At 49.7% G+C, this 23,649-nt stretch overlaps 1 protein-coding gene across 2 annotated transcripts; it reads right to left on the bottom strand.

Annotated features, from left to right (window-relative positions):
• Positions 1–7,010: 7,010 nt before the first annotated feature.
• LOC118078455 (RING finger protein 145) lies at positions 7,011–22,721 on the bottom strand. Of its 2 annotated transcripts, none has more exons than XM_035102330.2 (10): positions 22,295–22,721; positions 20,181–20,289; positions 18,613–18,704; positions 18,022–18,257; positions 16,750–16,928; positions 15,708–15,848; positions 13,955–14,137; positions 12,216–12,363; positions 9,909–10,265; positions 7,011–8,548 (listed from the first exon to the last, which is right to left on the bottom strand). In XM_035102330.2, exons 1-10 carry the CDS (start codon positions 22,464–22,466, stop codon positions 7,766–7,768), a joined length of 2,400 nt encoding a protein of 799 aa, XP_034958221.2. In that variant the 5' UTR covers positions 22,467–22,721; the 3' UTR covers positions 7,011–7,765. The 2 variants fall into 2 exon arrangements, with proteins under 2 accessions (XP_034958221.2, XP_034958222.2); XM_035102331.2 differs by having other exon boundaries at positions 9,909–10,214.
• Positions 22,722–23,649: the final 928 nt, after the last annotated feature.

The following is a 23,649-nucleotide window of genomic DNA, read 5'->3' as shown; positions in this document are numbered from 1 at the left end:
GGAGCCCAAGAAAGTAAAATCTCTCACTGCCTCCATTTCTTCCCCTTCTATTTGCCAGGAGGTGATGGGACCAGTGGCCATGATCTTGGTTTTTTTGATGTTGAGCTTCAGACCATATTTTGCGCTCTCCTCTTTCACCCTCATTAAAAGGTTCTTTAATTCCTCCTCACTTTCTGCCATCAAGGTTGTGTCATCTGCATATCTGAGGTTGTTGATATTTCTTCCGGCAATCTTAATTCCGGCTTGGGATTCATCTAGTCCAGCCTTTCGCATGATGAATTCTGCATATAAGTTAAATAAGCTGGTTTCCCACAGGCACTGTGAAAAGAGGATGTTGGACCAACTGGTCCCTTGGCCTGATCCAGCAGCCTGTTGTTATGTTCTTAATGCTTTTCAGCAGAGAGCAATTCTGCACGTCGTGATGAGCCACCGAAAGACGAGATGTCGAGTGATCTCGTGTGAATACGATCTGTGGGAATGCCCCCTGGGAAGACCACAATCCAACTCTGGGCTTTGGCACAAGTTAACTGTCTTTGATGGCTGGTGACGGCTAGCTGTTGAGCATGCCACACAGCTTCCATAAAAGCTTGGGAGGGGGATAAGACAGGTGGATGGGAAATGTGGTTGTATTTTATAGGTACACAGTGGAATAATTATTCCATCTCTTTGCAGCTGGGTAGCAAGAAGCATTCGTGCTGCTGGTCTTGATGAAACTGGCATTGCTTTTTAAGAGATTGTCCCTGTTTGTGTGGATGCCTGCCTGCTCTCTGTGTACCTTTGTAAATAAAGAGATCTTACCAGAAAAAACTCGTGGCCCAATCCAAAAAGGTAGCCCCAGATATGTCCTGCGACACACACACACACACACACACACACACACACAACTGCACAATTGCAGTTGCACATGCAATCAAACCCCAGACAGCAGGTTTAAGATATCAAGGACTTCCCTTCTTCTCTTTCCATGGTTCATTTTGCATATCATAAACCCCTGCATATTTTACAAAAACTATACCATTCAGTATTCCATTATTACATCCATCAAAGCTTATTTACACCGTTGAATTTATCTTAACGCTGCCAGCGTATTCAGCTGTACAGATTTATTTCCCATATATTCAATAAACGTTTTCCAGTCTTCTCTAAATGTATCTCCTTCTTGTTCTCTTATTCTATATGTTAAGTCCGCAAGTTGCACATATCCTGTCAACTTAAGTTGCCATTCCTCTTTGGTTGGGACCTCGCTCATATTCCATTTTTGGGCTAACAAAACACGGGCGCAGTAGTGGCATACATAAATAACCATTTTTTTTTGACACCTGGGAATTTCAGTCTGAATTACCCTATCTCCAACAGAAAGGACACTGGCTTTTTGGGAAAGTACTTCTCACCTGGAAGGCAGAACCTTCTCACATGGAGCATCATCCAGGCCTGCTCTTCCAGGCCTGACGTTTCCCCCCCCCCCAAGATCTCTGTGTGAGTACCAAGGACTCCTTAGCTAAGCAGCTCACAGTTCCAGCCCAGCTACCATGCAGCACGGGGCAAATTTTCACAGAGAGTGCTGGATGCAAAATACAGGCTGGGCTCAGAATGTAGCTCCCTGGTAATCTCAGGTGCCAATGAAAAGTAAAATGAAAAGCAAATCTCTGTCCCCCTTTGGCTTCAAAGATTTGCAGAGGATAGAATGTCCTGGGTGGTTTGTTGCTTTTCCCTGTGGGTGGTACCTGAATAAATTATGCAAATGAGGAGAAATCTTGCAAACTTGCAGCAGCCACACAAACCTTAAAACGAGGGGTGCAACAAAGAGACTTGTGAAGACCAACAGATTTAGGGCAGCAATCCTAGACCCACTTACCTGGGAGCAAGTGCCACTGTTTACCCCAAAGTTGTTGTACCCCACAGTTGTTGATATACTGCCAAGGCGTGTGTGTGTGTGTGTGTGTGTGTTAAATCGACCTGCAGGGGGCTGGATTAGGCCCCGAAATGGGTTTTGGACAAGCCTGGGCTAGAGAAACCAGCTTCACTGGACGCCATGAAACGTCTACCAAACTGGGGAGGTGTTTTTATACCCCAAGTGTGGAAGCGAGCAAGATAAATATTTTTGGTTTACAAAAGCAAAGTGAAAAAAACTGCTTGCCCTTTCGGTCTTGCATTGTAAAGCAACAGTATTTTTCTTCGTTGCTGTGTATGCAAGAGTTTTAATATAGCTACCCAGACAATAAAGATGTGTTCTCTGCTGCCCTTGGAGGGCAGCACATCAGTTACAGGAGAGCAGATTTTGGCTGAACATTATCCAAAATGTCTTGACTGAAAGAGCAGTTCAGCAATGGAACCAACCCAGATTCCGTTATATGATCCTACTGTTCAGCATCAAACCTAAAAATGAAAAATCCTTCCAGTAGCACCTTAGAGACCAACCAAGTTTGTCATAGGTATGAGCTTGTCATAGGTATGAAGTGTGCATGCACATGAAAGCTCATACCTATGACAAACTTGGTTGGTCTCTAAGGTGCTACTGGAAGGATTTTTTATTTTTATTTTGACTGCGTCAGACCAACACGGCTACCTACCTGTAACTAGCATCAAACCTGTTAGCCTTCCAATGTGCCATTCTTTCTTGGTTAGTCTCGCTGCAGTAGACACTGTCAGTCTCCAGGTAAGAAAAATGAGAGTTTTTTTCATTCCTGACTTAACCCCTTCAGAGCCAAGGGATGAGAAACAGTTGAAGGAACTGGGTATGTTTAGCCTGGAAAAGAGGAGACTGAGAGGAGATATGATAGCCATCTTCAAATATCTCATGGAAGATGGAGCAAGCTTATTTTCTCCTGCTCTGGAGGGAAGGACTCAAACTCATGGCTTCAAGTTACAAGGAGATGCCAACTTAACATCAGGAAGAATTTTCTGGTGCTAAGAGCTGTTTGAAAGTGGAATGGACCCTCCTTCCTTGGAGGTTTGTAAACAGAGGTTGGATGGCCATTTGTCATTGATGCTTTTGTTGAGATTCCTGCATTGCAGGGGGTTAGACTAGATGACTCTCAGGGTCCCTTCTAACTCTACAGTTCTAGGATTCTGTGATTTTAGACATCAGGAAGTCTCCCTGCCCGCAACCTGCTGGGCAGGGAGGAGAGACCAGGGGTGTCAGAGAGGGGAGGGGAGAGAGAGGACCTTCCCATTTGGCTCTGACCCCCACCCACTGCCAGATTCGGTCTCACCCAGCTTGCAGCCAGACAGCGTATTAGACATCCCTACGAGAGGAACATGGGACACACAGAAAAAAGTTGGTCCGCCACCCCACCCCCCGCTATGAAACATGGGCGCTAATTCCCTGTTCATGCACCCAAACATGGAGGAGTGAATATGTTAAGGGGTGGCCAGGAAGAGTGAGATCATTGCTGGGAAGAGCTGAGCTGAGCTGAGCGATAATGGAAACCCCTTTTACTGGGAATGGACCCATTTGGGCATTTTATCCTAGCGGAAATAACAGCACCTGTATCCCACAAGGCCATTAGCGGATGGGAGAGAAGTGGGCCTGGATGGGGGGTGGGAAGGCGCCGCGGGAAAGAGCTTCTTCCCCCATGGGATAGGAGCCTCCTGCTTTCGATCTCAGGACCCGTGGGGCACCAAAGCACTGCCCTCTCCTCCCACCCCACTAGGGATCCATCTGCAGAGCACCATTCGTAAGAAGGGCCCTGCAGCCGGGTCATGCAAAACAGCCGAAGAAGAGGCTGCTGGATCAGGCCAATGGCTCATCGTCCAACGTCTTGCCACCCAGATGATGAGGATGGTGATGATGCCCCAAATGGAAACCCATAGACAGGATTCGAGCACCAGAGCCCCCTCTCCTGCAGTTTCCAGCAACTGGTAGAGTAATAGAATCATAGAATTGTAGAGTTGGAGGGGCCCGAGGGTCATCTAGTCCAACCCGCTGCAATCTCAGGAATCTAAGCTAAAGCATCCCTGACAGATGGCCACTCCACCTCTCCTTAAAAACCTCCAAGGAAGGAGAGTCCGTAACCTCCAGAGGGAGAGCGTTTCACTGTTGAACAGCTCTTAACATCAGGAAAAAACTTTCTGATGCCAAGTCGGAATCTCCTTCTTTGCAACTTGAAGCCGCAGGTTCGAGTCCTACCCTCCAGAGCAGGAGAAAACAAGGTTGTTCTCTCTTCCTCGTGACAGCCCTTGGGATGGCCCAATCCTCTTTTAAAGCCATCCAAGTTGTAGTTACAGGTAGGTAGTCGTGTTGGTCTGACGTGGTCGAAACAAAATAAAAAGAATTCCTTCCAGTAGCACCTTAGAGACCAACTAAGTTTGTCATTGGTATGAGCTTTCATGTTACGGTATCTGAAGAAGTGTGCATGCACATGAAAGCTCATACCAATGACAAACTTAGTTGGTCTCTAAGGTGCTACTGGAAGGAATTCTTTTTATTTTGTTTCATCCAAGTTTGTTTCATCCAACATCTGAGACCCAAAATTGAGAAAGGTTGTTCCAGACTGTTGGGGAGTCCAGCAATTCCAGGACAACAGGTTAAGGGGTTCATTTTTATTTCCTTTATGCTTTCTGCATTCCATTTTCTTCATTTTGTGCTTAAACTCGGAACGCATTTTTCTACACTAACCGCCCAGTACTAGTGTCAGACGTGGAAGAACATAGGCTTGTTGCCCCACCTAGTGGCAAGAAGTTGCAATTAGCGACCGAAATCTCATGCAGTATCTCCCTTCTTCCCTAAAATAAAGAGCACAGCGTGCAAAATGGTGCCACCCCCAGATAAGATTTGGGTCTGCACTGGAGAAAACCTTCAGCTATGCAGAAAAAAATACAATGCAGGTCTGTGTACTTTTAAGAGAGGGAACCCCCCCCCCCCCCAAAATATATGAAATCGGAGGAAGCACATCTTATTCTGGGAACAGCTGTGAGCCCTGAATAGGGAACCAGGCAGAGGGCCTTCTCAGTGGTGGCACCCACCCTGTGGAACGCCCTCCCACCAGATGTCAAAGAAATAAACAACTACCTGACTTTTAGAAGACATCTGAAGGCAGCCCTGTTGCCTTCAGATGTCTTCTAAAAGTCAGGTACAGTAGTTGTTTTTAATGTCTGATGTTTTATTGCATTTTAATATTTTTTTGGAAGCCGACCAGAGTGGCTGGGGAGGCCCGGCCAGATGGGCGGGGTATAAGTAATAAATTATATTATTATTATTATTATTATTATTATTATTATTATTATTATTATCATCATCATCTTAGGACACTTTCCTTTTATTTTTTAAAGTAAGTTTGTAATGCATAAGGCTGCGAAGATCGACTTTGAAACCTGGCATACCTAAGAAGCCAAAGGACAGGACAACAGCCCTCCCCTTAACTAACCAAACCAGAACAGATGAGTGCAAATTCATAAGAATGAATAACATTTTCTTGACATTGCAGAATTCAGGTGTGTGTCTGGCTCTTAGCAGAACACAGCTTTTAATTTTAAGGAGGGCAGAAACACTTGATACCTGCAAGGGCACAGGCTGCCTCAGGAAGCTGTGTCATTGCTTTCTCGGCCGGTTTCCAAGAGGCACTTAAACTGGCAATCATCTATGAAGGTTACAGGCAGGATAACAGGGGAGGCGTCCTCCCAAACTTGGAAGCTCGATGGGCTCCATGAAAAGGGATGGGGAACCTTCAATTGCTGTTGGCCAGCATAGCCAAAGGTCAGGGGGGATGATGATGGTTGTAGTAGTCCAACATCATTAGAGGAAGCTCTCCATCCCTCACCTAAACAGAACTTGCTGAGGCTCCAGAAACCACCTTCGACAACCTGCTTCCCAGCATCTATAACTTACAACTGTGCTATTAAACCCCTAGAGCTTTGAAAAATTAAGCATGCTTGGGGCTTGACATTTAATTGTATTCCCTCGGGGCTCTGTGTCTTCCTTAAATAAAACCTTGTTTACAAATGCATCAAATTAATAGAGGGGTTTTTTTTAGGGGGTGAAAGAAACAGAACAGAAATGATCTTGTTGCTACCTATTTGTTTGTGGCGTGGTCATTCTGCCCCCTTCCCAAAATTCATTTTCTACCAGCAGCTCACAGCTGTCCATGGAGTCACAGATCAATCCAGGGCGGCTGTCTACCGGCTCCATCTGGTACGCTGGCTGAGACCCCACCTTCCCACAGATTGTCTGGCCAGAGTGGTGCATGCTCTAGTCATCTCCCGCTTGGACTACTGCAATGCGCTCTATGTGGGGCTACCTTTGAAGGTGACTCGGAGATTACAACTAATCCAGAATGCAGCGGCCAGACTGGTGACTGGGAGTGGCCGCAGGGACCCTATAACACTGGTTTTAAAGGATCTACAGGTACATTGGCTTCCAGGACATTTCCGAGCACAATTCAAAGTTTTGGTGCTGACCTTTAAAGACCTAAATGGCCTCGGTCCAGTAGACCTGAAGGAGCGTCTCCACCCACATCGTCCAGCCTGGACACTGAGGTCCAGCGCCAAGGGCCTTCTGGCAGTTCCCTCACTGCAAGAAGTGAGGCGACAGGGAACCAGGCAGAGGGCCTTCTTGGTGGTGGCGCCTGCCCTGTGGAACACCCTCCCATCAGATGTCAAGGAAATAAACAACTACCTGACTTTCAGGAGACAGCCCTGTATAGAGAATTTTAAAAACGTTTGATGTTTTACTGTCTGCTGAAAGCCGCCCAGAGTGGCTGCGGCAACCCAGCCAGAAGGGTGGCATATAAATAATAAAATTATTATTATTTTTTTTTTTAAGGAAGCATCATTTTGCTTCTGAGATTGGGCAGGTATGGCACAGGTATATCGGAGACTGCAAGTACATCTCTGCCCTTGTCCTTCAGCTGCTTCACTCTGAGCCATTTTCCCTAGACCGGAAATCCAGTCGGATGGGGTGGTGGTTGAAATAACAACATTATTATTAGCAATTACTCTGTGGGGGTGAGGGGGGGTTATTTCTCGCTGCCCCCCCTTTCTTTTGCAGAACTGCACACAACCAGCTCACGCCACCCGTTTGATTTGTTTATTTAACTTGCAAGCAAAGGTCTCCTGCTGTCCACAGCTGCTTGACTCACCTGCTCTTCGATGTAATTACCTCTACGCAAAAAAAGATAAAAACGGTCAATGACGAGACGGGACACCAAAGCCACAAAGGTTTGCTGGTGGCCCAGATCCACGGAAGGGGCTCCCTGGCTCATCAAACATTCTAGGCCGACCCAGGGGAAAACCTGCAAGGACCCGTCGCTTGGGCAGAAGTCCACACCTTCCCCGTTTCACTAACTTGCCAGAGATTATAGGCAGGAAGCAGCTGGGATGCATTGGAGGGGGGCAGACACAGAGACCCTGCAGCCATTTTGGAACGAGGCTGCCGCCATCTTGGATAACAGTATTCGTCTCCGAATCTGCGATCCTGCCAGGTCATGTCTCCGTGTTGCGGCCAGCGCTGGAACCTTTAAACTATGGCAGTGGCCAGTGTTTGGGGCAAGGCCCTTGCGCCTCTGGTTAGAAAAATAAGACGCGTGGCATCACCTTGCTGGTTTAGAAGGTCTAGCCTGCAGAGCGGAAGTCCTTCAGCACTCCTGAGAGGAGGGGGGGGACTTGAGTCCCCCCGGCTCCAGATAAAGCGCTCTTCGCTAGACGCAGCGCAGACTGTGCTTGCTCTAACTTGGCTGTGGTGGCCTGCTTCCCTGGGTGTAGGAGAAGCTGCTCGGCGCATCGGCTTCCCAGGCTATGGAAAAGGGAAACGGCACATGACAGCAAAGAGCTAGGGAGGGGAGAAGGCGGTGGAAAGACCAGCACCGAGCTCAGCTTTGCCATCGAAATGGGCCGGTGGGCCAAGGCTCCCCCCGCTGGCGTCACCCTGCTGTGGGAGCTTCCTGGCTGAGATCTCCACTGTGTCCTCTGCTGCCGCAAGAGGGGAGGCCGCCACTGGGCTTGGGGGCTCCTCCTCCAGGCAACCCTCAGCTGGGAATCCCAGAGCAGCTGAGAGCCGAGGATAGCCGTTTCCTGGTTTGCTGGGTAAGTCAGGCTCTCTCCCCAGAGAGACGCACCCAGGAACATCCCGCTCTGGGGCCATGGGCTCTCCGGAGCTGCGGCACCAGTCCCCTGGCGGCACTTTGGGAGGGGGGAGATCCAGCGCTTGGCTGCCATTTCCTGCGGAGGTGGGCATGCCCAGGTCCCTCTGGGGTGCATCATATCCGGGAATGCTCTCCCCCACCTCTCCTGAGACGCTGAATGTCTGCTGGCCTTCCCCAGCTAGGCGTCCAGAGTTGGTGCTTTGTTGTTCTGTCCCACCAGCTTCGCCGGCCTCCGCAGTCCTGTTTCCACCAGGGCGCACCGCGCAGTCGAGAACAACGGGCTCTGCGCTTCCAGAAGCCTCCTCCCTCCCCGCCATGGGCTCCGCCTGTCGTGCGTGATCCTCCGCGCGGGCAGAGAGCCTGACCTGCTGGTGGCAGAGGGGGCATGTGTCCTGCACGAAGAACCACTTGCGCAAGCAGCCGTCGTGGAAGAAGTGGCCGCACGGGACGACGACGGCCAGGGTCATCTCCTGAAAGGGGGCAGAATGAGGCAGTTAGCAGGGAAGAGCCTGGAGGGGCAACGGGCAGCGCGGCCCTGAGGCAGAGCACCTGCTGTGCATGCAGAACTTCCCTGGCATCACCGGTTAAAATATAGCGGGTGGTATATGTGCGTCACCTCACAGTATATGGGAAAACTTGCCACAGGTAATTCTCAGCCTCGAGTCCTTCTGCCTCCTTCCAAAGCTAGAAAAACTAGGCTGTCAGGGAATGGACTAAGGAGGAATGGTGGGAACCGCCGCCCCCCCCCTCTGAACCTTTCCAGGAACAGGAGGACAGTATAGATTTACAACAGCGGTTTGCAGAAGGTCACAGCTCAGAGGCTGCAGAGGGGAGAAGCTGGGAAATATGGGGAGAGGAGTGGCAGGAAGAAACAGCACCAGGGGAGACAGCCAACAGACTCAATGTCTTTAGAAAGCATTCCTAGCTGGCCCCTTCTCCCAGGACACAGTGTGCATTGAGTGTAGTAGAACAGAAAGCTCAGAGGCAGAAAGCTCAGATCAGCTGATGCAGGTATGACGTATAACAGGAGAGACGGAGGGGGTGGGACTTTACCCGGAGCAATGCCATTACCTGAGAGAGACGGCATTTCTATGTTCTCTGTGTGAATATTGAATAAAATACTCAGTAAGAACTCTTCTTGTTTATCTGCTTCTTGGCTGCCACCATGGGAGGGATCGGATTCCCTGAAGCCTAATACAGTGGTACCTCTACTTACGAATTTAATGCGTTCCGAACGCACATTCGTAAGTCGAAAAAAAATGTAAGTCGAATCCCATAGGAATGCATTGGGAGAAAAAATTCCTAAGTCGAAGCGAAGCAACCCTATCTAAAAATTCGTAAGTAGAAAAAAATCCTATCTAAACCGCATCCAAGATGGCGGACGGAGCTCCATTCATAAGTAGAAACATTCGTAAGTAGAGTTATTCATAAGTAGAGGTACCACTGTAAAGGCTTTGAGAAGGAGGAGGGAGGACTCTGCCAGAGCCTTGTCCCTCCTTCCCAAAGCCCAGCATCTCGTTTACCCAGCTTTGGGAAGGCAGCGCAAGGGCTGGTGGGCATCAAATGTTGTTGAGGATCTGCCAAAAAAGGCCTCAAGGGCCATGTTGGACCACCTGCTATGGTGGAAACTGTTTTGGCTACCCACAAGTTAGTGGGATAGCTTAAAGCAGCACTCCTCAACCTGGTCCGGTATTGACCCCAGATTGAGGAAGGCCCTAACCCAAGCCAGCCCCCTCAACTATAAATGAACCGGGGGACGGGGACGGGGACGGGGACAGACGATCCAGAATAGGGAACCTTGGGGGGGGGTTGCAGCTCACTGGTGTTTACCTGGAAGCAAATGGCGCAGACGTCATTGTGGTCCGAGAGTTGCCTGCTGGTGGCCCTTGGCAGCAAGCTGATCTTCTTGGCCGCCTCTCGGCGGAGCAGGAAGCTTCTCCACCCCGAGTGGGCCCTTAGCCAGACGTTGAAGTAGCAGTGGATGATGATGACGGAGGCCCCCAGCCAGCTCCACTCGCCAAAGATGGACTCCCAGGTTCCGTAGGCCACGACACAGACAGCCACCAGGAACTCCAGGACGCGGCTGATGGCGTTGATGTAGTAGACGATCTCGTCCATCTTCTCCATCGGGGTGTCCTGGAAGAGCTCGATCATGAACAGGGTGTAGATGAAAAGGGTCCCCATCACCTGAAAGGAGGAGGAGGAGGAGGAGGAGGAGGAGGAGGACCGTTGGTTTCTCCAGCCAAAGCTGAAGGCCCCAGAGGTCTAGATTGGATCGAGCCCAGAGCCCATTCGCCAGCAACCGATGGCTACTAGCTGCAAGTAATAATCAAAAATAAATAAGAATGAAAATGTGCACCCCACCACCGAGACCATTCCATTGTAACTATCCAACCTCCCAAAATTTCAACACCTCTCGCGATGGTTTGACCCCCTTTACGTTTGAGCAGAACAAATTCTACAAACACCCTCCATATCTCCTCAAAATCACTTCTCCTGCGTATTCCCCATCTTACCTTAGTGGTCCATGGTAATATATCATTAATAGCTATATCCCACACCTCTTTATACCATTCTTCCATTTTATATTCTGCTTGCCCCTTCCACTTCCTAGCTATAATAATCCATGCAGCTGCCAATAAATTTGTGAGCAAGTCCTTCATAGCCTGCGAACCTTCCACTCCATCGTAAATTCAAAATAATGTTACCTCTGGAGTTTCGGTCAGTTTTAACCCAGTGATTTCTGTTATCTCCTTAAACAACCTTTGCTCCCTCCCCCCCAAATGGTACATATTTACACTCCCACCACATGTGAACATAACCCCCAGTTTCCTGGCATCCCCTCCAACATAACACCGAATATTCCTTGTTCATTTGATTTAGAATCATAGAGTTGGAAGAGACCACAAGGGCCATCCAGTCCAACCCCCTGCCAAGCAGGAAACACCATCAAAGCAATCTTGACATATGCCTGTCAAGCCTCTGCTTAAAGACCTCTAAAGAAGGACACTCCTCCTTTAGATTTAATCTGACTGCTGCTAAATACCATCTCCAAACTAATTTATAATAATTTTCTTTTATTCTTATGCCACTTGGGATGCCCTAGCAAGCTCATCAGCAGGGCGCTACGGAGAAAGTCCCCCTTCGATTCTTCCCCGCATCTGGAAAGCAAAGGTATACTGCCTCTATACAGAGGGGCAATGATGCTCGCCTGGCACCACCATTAAAGGCCAAGCAAAAATATTCCTCTTCGGCCATTAATTAATCTATGGCCTCAGGGGCCCCACCACGCGGGACGTAACGTGGCGCTGGCAGCGTAGTGGCGCTTCCTAGGTTTCGTAGGGGTTCGGAGGTCACGTCTGAGGCCTCCGATACAACTTCCAGTTTCTACCGGAAGTCGCTTCTGAGGCTTCGCAGGGCCTCGGACGTTGTCTGGGAGCTCGGGTCGTGCCCCCGATGTGACTTCCGATAGAAACCGGAAGTCCCGTCGGATCCCTGCATTGTGGGTTCTGAGCACCCACCCCCAAAATTTGTGGGGGCCCTGGATGCCCCCACTAGAATTGGCACCTATGTATGGCCTGTTAAGTGTGTTTGGGGACAACGACTATGTATGGCCTATTATTTTATTATTATGCTCTCCATCAACCACCCACCACCCAGTGGCAGAGCTTCATGCTCCAGCACCGGGGGTTGGAGAGCAGGTGGAGGCAGGGCTGGCACGGGTCCTGGGGGCCAGTGCGGGGACAGCCGCAATGGCATCCAACTGGGATCGTGCTGTTGGGGGTGGCGCGCTCCCCCCCCACTCCTCTTCCTCCGCCAGTGCCACCACCCCATAAAAACTTAATCCACAGCAGCAAAACCAGACGCCTTTATCTGCCCCAGTTGCAACGGAACATGTCTCTCCTGCATCAGAGCAGGCGCTATAATTCTCCAATGCTTTGACTTCACCCCCCAAAAGGCGCACTCCTTTGTGGTCTCCCGGGACAGACGGATGCCAGCCGCCGTTACTGTTCTACACGGTATTTGGACTGTATTTTTTTTTAAGGGAAACCGTTGCGAGCACAGGTGCCCTTGTGGGAAAGGTGTGCCAGAAATAAACCAGCTCCAGCTATGGGCAAAGAAAGGGATCAAGTGTACCTGCAGGGAGGTCAGCATGCAGCTGGAGACGAGGATCAGGAGCCAGAAGTCCATGTGGAAGAAGTGAGCGATCTTGTATGCCATGAAGCCCGGGAAGACCAGGAGGAAGAGGCACATGCTGATCCCCCGGAAGTGCTTCCAGAAACTCCTGAAACAACACAGCCGGACAGCTCAGTCGATGGAGCTGAGCCCAGGGGGTTGGACTAGATGACTCTAGGGGTCCCTTCCAACTCTACGGTTCTGCGATTCTAAGAGATGGAGGGGCAGTTTGAGAGGCCCACGAAGGCTGCTGCAAAGTCCATCCCTATCAGCCACTGCCTTGGATGGACCCGGGGCCTGGCTCAGCAGAAGGCAGCTTCCTATTTCAATCTCCCAGATTTAGAACACAATTGTACCTTGGAAGTGAAACGGAATCCGTTCTGGAAGTCCGTTCGACTTCCAAAACATTCGGAAACCAAAGCGTGGCTTCTGACTGGCTGCAGGAAAACTCCTGCAGCCAATCAGAAGCTGCGGAAGCCCCGTCGGACGTTCGGCTTCCAAGAGTACGTTTGAAAACCGGAACACTCACTTCCGGGTTTCGATCGTTCGGGAACCGATTTGTTCGAGAACCAAGGCGTTCGAGATCCAAGGTACAACTGTAATGAGGAACAGTACTTTACATTAGGGCAGGGCTGTAGCTCAGCGGTAGAGCATCTCCAAGGTAGCACGGTAGAAAGACTCAGGCCTGGAACCCTGGAGAGCTGCTGCCAGTCAGAGCAGGCAATAGTGAGCTAGATGAGCCAATGGTCTGACTCTGCATAAGTCAGCTTCCTATGGAGACTGTGTGAATGGGGCTTGATGAAAGTTTTCAACTTTCAAATTCCCCAAAATGAGGGGTGCTAAAAAGTCGTACCATGACTTGGGACTTCAAAAGGTATTTCGGCTAAATTTATATAATTCAGTTTCGCTTGGTACATAAAAGGAGTGTAAAGTTGCACAGGAATGATTTTAAAATGATGCCAAGGACATCAATTATTACTGTTGTTGTTATTGCTACTGTTGTTATTGTTGTTGTTGTTTAGCGTTACCTGACATTTTCAGAAGGCAAAATTAAAATCCTTTGGTTTTCTCAAAGCAGTTTATGTGCTTTTTCATCAAATGCAGACTTACCAAGCTAAATCTACACAGCCAAAAGCATATTTTTAAGACTGAAGAAATTTGCAAAAAAACAAGCTTCACCCTTAAAATGACGCATACTGCTATACAACAATTAAAAATACTTATATATTCAAGTGTCGTCGTCCCCTTACGAACATACACGTTACATGATGTGTGGGAAAATGCTTTTTGAGATATCAAGCCCCATTGAGAATATGGGCCAGGCTGTACATTCTTCCAGATCTGCCTTCCCCAAACTGGTGCCCCCCCCCCCCGGGCAAATCTTCTGGACTACAGCTGCTTTCAGGCCCAGCCACCAATTGCCACGTCCTATTTTTGCTCTCTAAGTTGTGGTGGCCACTTTGTGTTAGGCCACACACCCCTCTGCCGTGGCCGCCATTTTGTGACTGGCGCCAACGGCACTTCTTCAAGCTTCTGTATTGGCCCCAAAATGTTGGCGGCTCCTTTCTGAGCGCCCCTCGACAGTGAGGCCGGGCTTGTGTGTGGAGAATGCCCCCCCCCAGGCTACACGGATTCATAACGAGGGCGCGGACCGCGCCCCCTGTTCCCATGCATCCGCGCAAAGGAGAGGCCGCTGTCACCTGTTCCGCGTAGCCCCCAGGCCCAACACGATGGGGTCGGCTATTTCGATCATGGACTGCAGGGTAGACGTCGCCACGATGAAGAGGATGATGCTGAGGAGGAAAGTTCTTTCCAGGAGCTGCAACCCAAGCAGGCCGGTCTGGAGGGCAAGGAGCAGCAAGGTCACACCCTCTGTCACACCCCTGAAACAAGGAGGAAAGTATGCAGATGTATATTGGATTTTCCCCCTGTGGGGTGGTTCCAAAAAAAGGGGAAAAAAGAATGGGGAGAGAAAATCTTCACAAGGCAGTGCACCTCTCTAAACTTAGCGGGTGGGGTGGTGTTGTTTTTTAAAAAATGCTCTCTTGTTCTGGATAAATTTGGGGACATTTGGTGGCTCCCTGGCTGTGGAACACTCTCCCCAGGGAGGCCATTACATATTTTTAGGCGCCAGGCAAAAACATTCCTCTTTTTCTGGGGATGATCCAGACAGAAATTCCCAGGTGTCAAAAAAGGTTATTTATGTATGCTACAACTGTTTCGTTAGCCCCCAAATGGAAAACGAGCGAGGTCCCAACTAAAGAAGAATGGCAGCTTAAGATGACAGAATATGCGCCGCTTACGGACTTAACATATAGAAGAAGAAGAGTTTGGATTTGATATCCTTCTTTATCACTACCCGAAGGAGTCTCAAAGCAGCTAACATTCTCCTTTCCCTTCCTCGCCTACAACAGACACCCTGTGAGGTGAGTGGGGCTGAGAGACTTCAGAGAAGAGTGTCTAGCCCAAGGTCACCCAGCAGCTGCATGTGGAGGAGCAGGGAATCGAACCCGGTTCACCAGATTGTGAGTCCACTGCTCTTAATCACCACACCACACTGGTGTAAGTGAATAAGAAAACAAGAAGAAAATACGTTTAAAGAAGGTTGGATAATGTTGATTATATGGGAGAAAATTGTGTATACTTGAAAACGTGGGCAGCATTAAGATAAATCCAATGGTGTAAATAAGTTTTGATGGATGTAATAATGGAATACTGAATGGTTTAGTTTATGTAAAATATGCCAGGATTTATGTTATGCAAAATGAACCATGGAAAGAGAAGAAGGGAAGTCATTGATACTTTCTTCTTCTTTGGCGATCACTCGTAGCCGAGTAAGATTGTCTTCCATAAATACGGTTTTAACAATGGGTCTGTAAGTGACTGTGGAGGCCAATTCTGGATCCGCACGTCCTTCCCCAGTGGGGAGATTGGTTTCCGGGCGGGAGTTGGTCACGGTGTGGATTTGCCAAGTGTGCCTTCCTCTTAGCACGTTTCTCCCTTGCGTCCTGTGTTTGAGTGTCTTCAAAGTCCACAAGACCTTTGGTAAAGGCTGTTCTCCAACTGGAGCGCTCGCAAGCCAGTGTTTATACTACATTTTTTTTAGATTTGCCTTGAGACGGTCTTTAAACCTCTTTTTTTAAACCATTGATACTTAAGGTTGTTTAAATGAATACTCTAAAATGTAAAACAGAAAATTTTATAAAAATTATAGAAAAAAACAAAACATTCCTCTTTTCCCAGGCCTTGGGTTGATTAACATCCAATACCCTTTTAAGTCCGTCTGTCTGTCCCTCTCTCTCTCTCTCTCTCTCTCTCTCTCTCTCTCTCTCTCTCTCTCTCTCTCTGTGTGTGTGTGTGTGTTTTTTGGATGAAGGGCGGTGTGCAAACTTAACAAATAAAACAAAGTGAGTATTAGAGGATCTAGGCAGCTGCTCTTTCGAGCTCTCTCACCTGTGCATCACATTGCCGTCCTGAAAAGCGCTGTAACCTGCCAGGTAGAACTTGCAGAGTTTGAGGAGGCCCAGGGCCAGGTAGGAGACAGTGAAGGTGAGACCAATGAGGGTGTACGGGGTGCTGCAACATTCGGCCACACTGCGGAGAGGGGAAACATTAAGAAGCCTCCAGGATCAGACCAAGCTGAGGCCGTCGAGCCCAGTATCCTGTTTCCTAGAGTGGCCAAACAGGGACATGGAGGAAAAAGCCCTTCTCCAGCCACTGAGACTCAGGAGGCCACTGACTGCATCAAGGGTTCGCCGAGAGATTTATCCTTTAAGCATCATGCTTGCTTTCAAGCTAGCGGCTATCGCTCTGCCATAAGGCAGCAAATTCTGCACTGCAGGAAGGCTCTGCGATCTTAGAATGAATATAAATTTAATAAACAATGATAATAATCAATAATTATCTGGTCCAGCATCCTGTTCTCACAGTGAAGAAGAAACACACAGAATAATAGAACTGTAGAGCTGGAAGGGACCCCCAAGGGTCACCTAGTCCAACCCCTTGCAATGCAGGAATCCTTTTCCCCAACGTGGGCAAAATGTTACCATGTTCCAAGAGCCTTTTCCACTCCTCCTGGCTCAACACAGCAATGGACATAGCCGAGGGGCCAAGCCCTCCAGGGAGGACGCCACGTCAAATGTTGGAAGCCACCTTCAACTATCTGAAGGGCTTTTCCCATGGGGGATGGAACAAGCTTGTTTTCTGCTGTAGAACCCAAACCAGTGGATTTGAATGACAAGGAAGGAGATTTGCAATAAAAACTCGGAAGAGCTGTTGGACAGTTGAATGGGCTCCCCTGGAAAGTGGTGGGCTCTCTTTCTTTGGAGGTTTCCAAGACGTTGGAGGACCATCTGCTGGGGCTGCCTTGGCTGCGATCCCTGCATTGCAAGGGGTTGGGCTGGATGACCCTTGGAGATCCCTTCCAACGCTACAGTTCGACGACTCTGTGGAAAGTTGCTGCTCACTTCCCCTCCCCGACCCACCACCTTTCTACCTGCTGAGGAAGATGAAGACCAGCCCTTGCTGGGGCAAAGGGTTGCCAGAGGAGGAGGAAGCCAGGGCATAGATCTGCAGAGTGAACAGTGCCAGCCAGAAGACCAGGAACAAGAGCGGGACAGCCAGCTGCCTCCAAAGGGACATCCCCAGCGCCACCAGGCGATACACCTCCAGCACCTGGGGACAAAAAAGGGAGTCCAAAGAGAACCGCGAATTAGAATTGGAGGGGGCTGTTTGCCGGGGGCCCTTCCTGTCCATGAAGAATTTTGGATAACATCCGAGCCAGACACTCATGCAATTCTCCAGGATACTGGAGCATGGGATTGGGACGCCAAGCAAGAGCCCACTGGAATAATAATAATAATAATAATAATAATAATAATAATAATAATAATAATTTATTATTTCTACCCCCAGCCATCTGGCTGGGTTTCCCCAGCCACTCTACAGAAGAGTTGGGTGCTTGCTTGGATTCCTGATAGGCGGGGCAGCGATTCCGACTGAACTTCAAGGAGATCTTTCTGACACTTAAGAGTTGTTTGGCAGTGGAACTGTCCCCTTGCAGGATTTTAAGCAGAGGTTGGGTGGCCACCTGTAAGGAAAGCTTTGGTTGAAATTCCCGCAATGTTGAAGGCAGATGAGTCCCTTCCAGCTCTACAATTCTATGAGATAGCTGGACCCAATGGTCTGACGTTCTTAGGTATTCTAGGCGGCTTCCTTAGGACTGCACTATAAGGTAAAGGTAAAGGGCCGCTGGAGGGTTAAGTCCAGTCAAAGGTGACTATGGGGTTGTGGTGCTCATTTTGCTTTCAGGCTGAGGGAGTCCTGGCCAGATGGTCGGGGTATAAGTAATAAATTATTATAATAATATTATTATTATTGTCCACAGACTGCTTCCCGGGTCATGTGGCCAGCAAGACTAAACTGCTTCTGGCGCAACGGAACATTGTAACAGAAACCAGAGGGCACGGAAACACCATTTACCTTCCCACCACAGTGGTACCTCTTTATCTCCTTGTACTGGCATGCTTTCGAACTGCTAGGTTGGCAGGAGCTAGGACCGAGCAATGGGAGCTCACTCTGTCATTGGGATTCGAACCGCCAACCTTCCAATCGGCAAGCCCAAGAGGCTCAGTGGTTTAGACCACAGCGCCACCCGTATCCTTTCACTGAACTATGGAGGACAGGTACGCACAAGGACGAGTTGGCAGGGAGCAGCGGCCAACCAGAAACTGCTATGATTCGAAGGAGCGATCCTCTTGGACCTCACCTGAGCAACTTCCCGGCAGGCAACCATTGCCCATTGGAGAGGAACCGCCAGGCAGGAAGCCGCGACGTAAAGAGCCCCCATCGCGGTGAGAGCTGTGGCGAAGCTGTTCACGGCAGGCAAGGCCCGAAGCGGGAGGCAGCACAGTCGAGCGGCCAGAGGGAGGAGCGGAGCCCCGAAGAGCCATACCCGCTTGGTCTTCAGCAGGAGGGCGCAGAGGGTGGCAACGATGACTTGACCTAGGCAGGAAAGGAGGAGAGAAGCAGGGGGTCAGGGGGTGTCCCAAATGCAGGAAGGCAGGACAAGTAGCAAAGGAGCTGATAACTCGAAGAACGCCACCTCCTTGTCTGGATGTAGGACGGAGAAGAGTTTGCGAGTGTGTGTCAAAACCAGACCACAGCACAATGGTAAAATGCACGTCCAATGCTCTGCCCCCTTTTGCCTCTGGCTCCGCCCCCTGGCCCCTGGCAGGCTGCCCAGTCGGAAATGTGGCCCTCGGGTTAAAAAAAAGTCCCCACCTTTTCTGCGTATAAGCAGATCAAAGAGCAATGGAAGGGAATGAAGACGCTTGCGCCCGCCCACCCCGTTCCTCACCTGTGAGTGCTGTGGCGAAGTGGCTAAGTGCCACGGGGTCGTTGTACACGGCGCCATGGAATTCCTGCTCCATCTGGTGGCGGATGTAGTCTCTGGAATGGGAGCCGGCAAGACGGTTTGTAATGCCAAGGAGGGCGTAAGCACAAGGAGGTACCAGGCAGGAACTAGCTCTCTGTTTCTTAATAAAAAACCTTGGTAGCTCTTCCTACGACAGTTCCCCTGCCCTCTCTTTCTCCAGCAACCAAGGCCCCATTCACACATGCCGTTTCTTCAATTTTGCAAACTCTGGGCTTGTTTCAACTCCCACCAACAGCAGAGATGGCCGGCCAGGTGTGGGGCTAGGTATCTGAGCTGGATCTGACGGCAAAGGCCGGCAAAGTCCAGGCCAGAAATTTGCAACTAAGATGCATTTTGTCACAAATATTAGAGGCATTACTCAATCCTTGGCAAGCTGGCAACGAGGCTCCATTTTTCTGCTGCTCCCAGTGCCCAGAGCTAAGAGTATCCTGCGATTCTGCAACTGAACTACGTGATTACAGAAATGGGAACCTAGCATAGGGACTCAGCTTCTGGAGTCTCCCATTTTTACTTAAAAGCAAGTTTCAAGTCTTTAGGACTGCAGAGTGTCCACTGCTTGGGGCGGCGGCTTCAGAGCGTAGCCTCTTTCTTTGCTTTCCCCATGAACAACAGAAGCACAACGGTATGCAAAAACAGACCCAAGTGAAGGCTCTCTTTGCATAATTTAGACAGGCTGCAGAATACAGCTTCTCTCAATGCGGAATTTTAAACCCTTCCTTTTGGAGCCAGGCATACGTAAACTCCTGCAATGATATTAATCCCAGCGGCCCACCATGATTTTTCCTGACCCAGCCACTCTGGGAGGCTTTCAGCATTTTTTTTTAAAAAAACACACAATAAAACACCAAACATTAAAAACGTCCCTATACAGAGCTGCCTTCAGATGTCTCCTAGAAGTCAGATAGTTGTTTATTCCCTTGACATCTGATGGGAGGGCGTTCCACAGGGCGGGCGCCACCACCGAGAAGGCCCTCTGCCTGGTTCCCTGTAACCTCCCTTCTCGCAGGGAGGGAACCGCCACAAGGCCCTCGGAGCTGGATCTCAGTGTCCGGGCAGAACAATGGGTGTGGAGATGCTCCTTCAGGTCTACTGGGCTGAGGCCGTTTAGGGATTTTAAAGGTCAGCACCAACACTTTGGATTGTGCTCAGAAACATACTTCCAAGGTTTGACATTGGTCTTGGCAGGTGGAAAGCACCACTGGAAACTCCCACCTGCTCCTAGCCCTAGCAGCCCCCCAAAATGTAGCTGCACTTTGCAAAAGATGTAAAAATGGCAATGACCCACCCATCAGCTCCTGTTAGAGGACCAGAAGGGTACAGCACTCCTAGCTCCTTTTGAGAATGCCGTTGCCAGGAACTTTTTTTGAGAGAGCAGAGCCTGCTCCACACCACCTGCTTCCCCCCCCATGACCTCAAGCCCTTCCTTTCTGGCAAGTCAACTCTATGATCCACCGCTTCCAGTTCGCAGAAGGAGGCAACCGAGTCCTTACCGGGCCGTCTGGTGGCTCACATACAGCAGCAACGCTGTCAGGATGTAGAGATACAACTTCACAAGCATTCGGACTGGGAGCAGCAAAACAACCACACAAACCAAGTGACCTAAAACAATGAGGAAGAGGAGAGAGAAGACAACATTTTAAACACTCTTATGTCCACCTGTTTAGTTTTGCAGGAAAGCCCTTAGCTGCCCTCCTAGCTGTCTTCTGTCAAATGTTCAAGAGTCAGGCTGTTGTACCAAACACTTGCCTGAACCCCTCTCCAAACCTGTGAATATTCCACCTGGCCATGATTGCAATTGAACAAACTGAACAACAATGTTGAAAATCAGATATATATACAGTATCTCTAATCGCCAAATGGCACTTTAAACCTAGGTTATGGTCAGCACAATGGAATTTCTAGGCGTCATCCCCGCCCCCTGCCCCCACAAAGTTTGTTGTTGCTGCTTTATATTTATATACCAAAGCAGTTTATAACACATTTTAAAAATACAGTAAAACAAATTCATGCTCCAAGGAAATATTTCATATCCTTCCCCAAGTGACATTCTGCTTTCGCCAGTTGCCAACCTAGCACCCAGAGATCTCCCAGTGGTCGCAATTGGGTCCCTGCCAGTTGCAAAACGCACCTGGCGCCTGGCTAATTTCTAACTGCTTACGACATCAGAAAACATGCAGCAACAAGCAGAGGAAACTTAAAATACCAGCTGATGGGGACTTAGAAAGGCCAGGGGAATGAGATTGTCTGCAAAGGTCCCACTGGAGAGAAGAGGCATAAAAAACTCTGTACACATAACTTTGCAATGATTGTATAGCGAAAAATGTCAGTCTCAGCAGAACATTAATCCAGTCAAAATTGCAACACACCATTTTTTCCACATCTGCAAACATGTTTTCAAATCCACAAGCCTGTCCTAGATTGTTCCATAGTATCATAAACCTATACCATTTATTAAGACGCGTAACAGATTATCATCTTCTCATTGCTTTCTATATAAGTAATGATTTTTGATCACTGCCACATCCCCAGCGTTTAGTTTTGTTTTTTTAAAAAGCTGAAGGTACATTTGTGACTTTCCAAACTTCTGGCAATAAAAACTTACAACGGCTAGCAACGTGAGCTGAATTATCTCTGATTAAATACATTCCAGCAGACAGACAGACCTCTGGAGCAGCCAGAATTTATAACCTGCTACAGGCATCAATGTCTTCAGCGGACATAATTTATTCCAGGATGTATACTTTCACTTTTTTGTGTATGTGTGCATGAACATTTGAGTATATACACAGATCCTGGAGCACCCAGAAGAGTAATATGCAAAAATGTCCTCAGTTTACATAACTTATTCCAGGTTGCATGATTTCATTTGTGTGAGTGAGTGGAAATTTTTTAGTTACTTTGATGCAGAATCCGGAAGCTTGATTTTAAATACAACATGTTGACAGCTTGGGGCAGAAAGCAGATTGGGATTTACTGGTACCGGTATATCAATGGATTATTTGCAGTAGTTTGGCACATGTTTCTGACACCCAGTTCCTCAGCACTGCTATCGGCAAGGCGGCTTTTATCCCCTGATCTGCAATAACTCAGTGGTATTATTATGAATAATAATAATTGAATTTATAACCCACTCTTTTACTTCAAAACAACATATATGCTTCACCTTCTCCTCATTAAATCCCCACAACAACCCTGGGAGGTGGCTAGGCTGAAAGGCACCAAGGTCACCCAGTGTTGAGTGGGGATTCGAACCATGGTCTCCCAGGCCCCGGTCCGATACACTGACCACTACACCACACTGCCTCTTAGGCTTGTAGATTTATACTGGCACATGCAGGTCTTCTCACGGTACAGAAGATAACAGAAGACGACTGGTAATTGGTTCAATAACTCCCCGCCAAAATAATTTTTTCGGTTCAGGCTGGTGGGATTTGTTGCGAAAACAAAGCCGACTCCAGAAGCCTGAAACCTACCCACAGCGCCGGGCACTCTGCACATGCTCAAGCAAGGCGGCGTCAAGACCACAAGTGACGCAACAACCATTGCGGCGACTTCATCCCACTCCCCAGGAGAGTCTCCCACCTGCCTGGCCTGCATCCCTCACCTGCGTAATAGGCGTTCCACAGGTGATGTCGCCACAGGTAGGTCCCCTCTGTCCTCCTCGGGTGCAGCAGCAGCTCGGCTAAGGCTTGCACATCCCACCTGTAGAGCAGGTCCAGCAGGGCGATGCTGGGCACGCGGAGCGCCACGTTGGCCACCTCTTCCAGTCTGGGCATGGCTGCTCCGAATTAAGGACCACCCCCCCCCCCAAAAAAAACCCCAACTCCAACAGGGACCTGAGGCTCTGCTCCCGAGGTCTTCCCTTACCGGTCTAGCAGAGCCCGGGGGGAGGGGTCTCTCTCCCTCCCCTCCCCCTCAGGCCTCCTTCCAGGTGGGTGGTCTCGGGGGAAGGGCAGCGGCCGGAATAAGAGAGGCAGGGGAAGGCAGGAGGGAAGTTGGAACGGGGACAGGGAGGGAGGGGGCGAAATCTCTTTTTTTTGGGGGGGGTTAAGAAGAGGGGCGTCCACAATTGGGAGGGGGGCAGCTCAAGGGGTGGGGGGGGGAAATGAGATGGGGGAAGGGTGCCAGGGGGTGGGGTGGGAGGTGTCAGGCTTTGGGGGAAGAAGCAGGAGTTGGGGGGGGGGACAAGACTCCCCCCCCCTCAAGGAAAGTTAAGGGGAGCTGGGTTTGGGTCAAATAATTCTCGAGGGGGGGGAGGCAAGTTCAGAGAAAGGGGGTGGGGGAGGGAAAGAGTGAGCACTTGGGGGGGGCTGCGAAAGAAGGCGCGAGGGGGTCGGGTTTCCTTCCGGGGGGGCAGCCCCAGTAATGGGGTACGGGGCCCCTCAAGTCTGGGGACCCTCCCCCACCGAAGAGGGGGAGCAGGAAAATCCTCCTCTCCAGGTCAAGCGACGCCCCCCCCCTTGCCACCGCCGTACTTTCACTTTCCCTCATGCCCCGCCCCTTGCCCCTTGCCCCTCCCCTAGTGAAGGCTCGGCGGCCATCTTGGCTCCGGGCGCGCCCTTCCTCCCTGCCGCCCCGCGGGAGCCACGTGTCGCTCCAGGGCTAGGGACGCTAGCGCGCCTGAAGGCCGCGCCGCCATTTTTGGTGAGGGCGCCCGCTTTTTCCCCCTCTTCCCGTTAGGTACAAAGCAGTGCAACTTCGACCGACCCGAAGAGGCATCACTTCCGGTTCCCATTCGTGTCTCCATCATGCCACTCACCCCCTCCATGTGCGGGGCAAGGACAGTGGGAATGTAGCACAGGGAACCCTGCTGCGGGGATATAAATATGAATTGCAATAGAGGGAAATTATCTGCACCAGTGTATTAGGGCATGGTGAAATCAAGCAGGCAGTCGGCCTGCAATGCTAGCAGTGGCCTACTACGCAGGGCTGTTGTAAGCCATCCTGTCTCAGCTACAT

This window comes from Zootoca vivipara, chromosome 9 (genome assembly GCF_963506605.1).
Source record: "Zootoca vivipara chromosome 9, rZooViv1.1, whole genome shotgun sequence".
NCBI classification, from domain to species: domain Eukaryota; kingdom Metazoa; phylum Chordata; class Lepidosauria; order Squamata; family Lacertidae; genus Zootoca; species Zootoca vivipara.
This window is presented reverse-complemented; position numbering and strand designations above follow the sequence as displayed.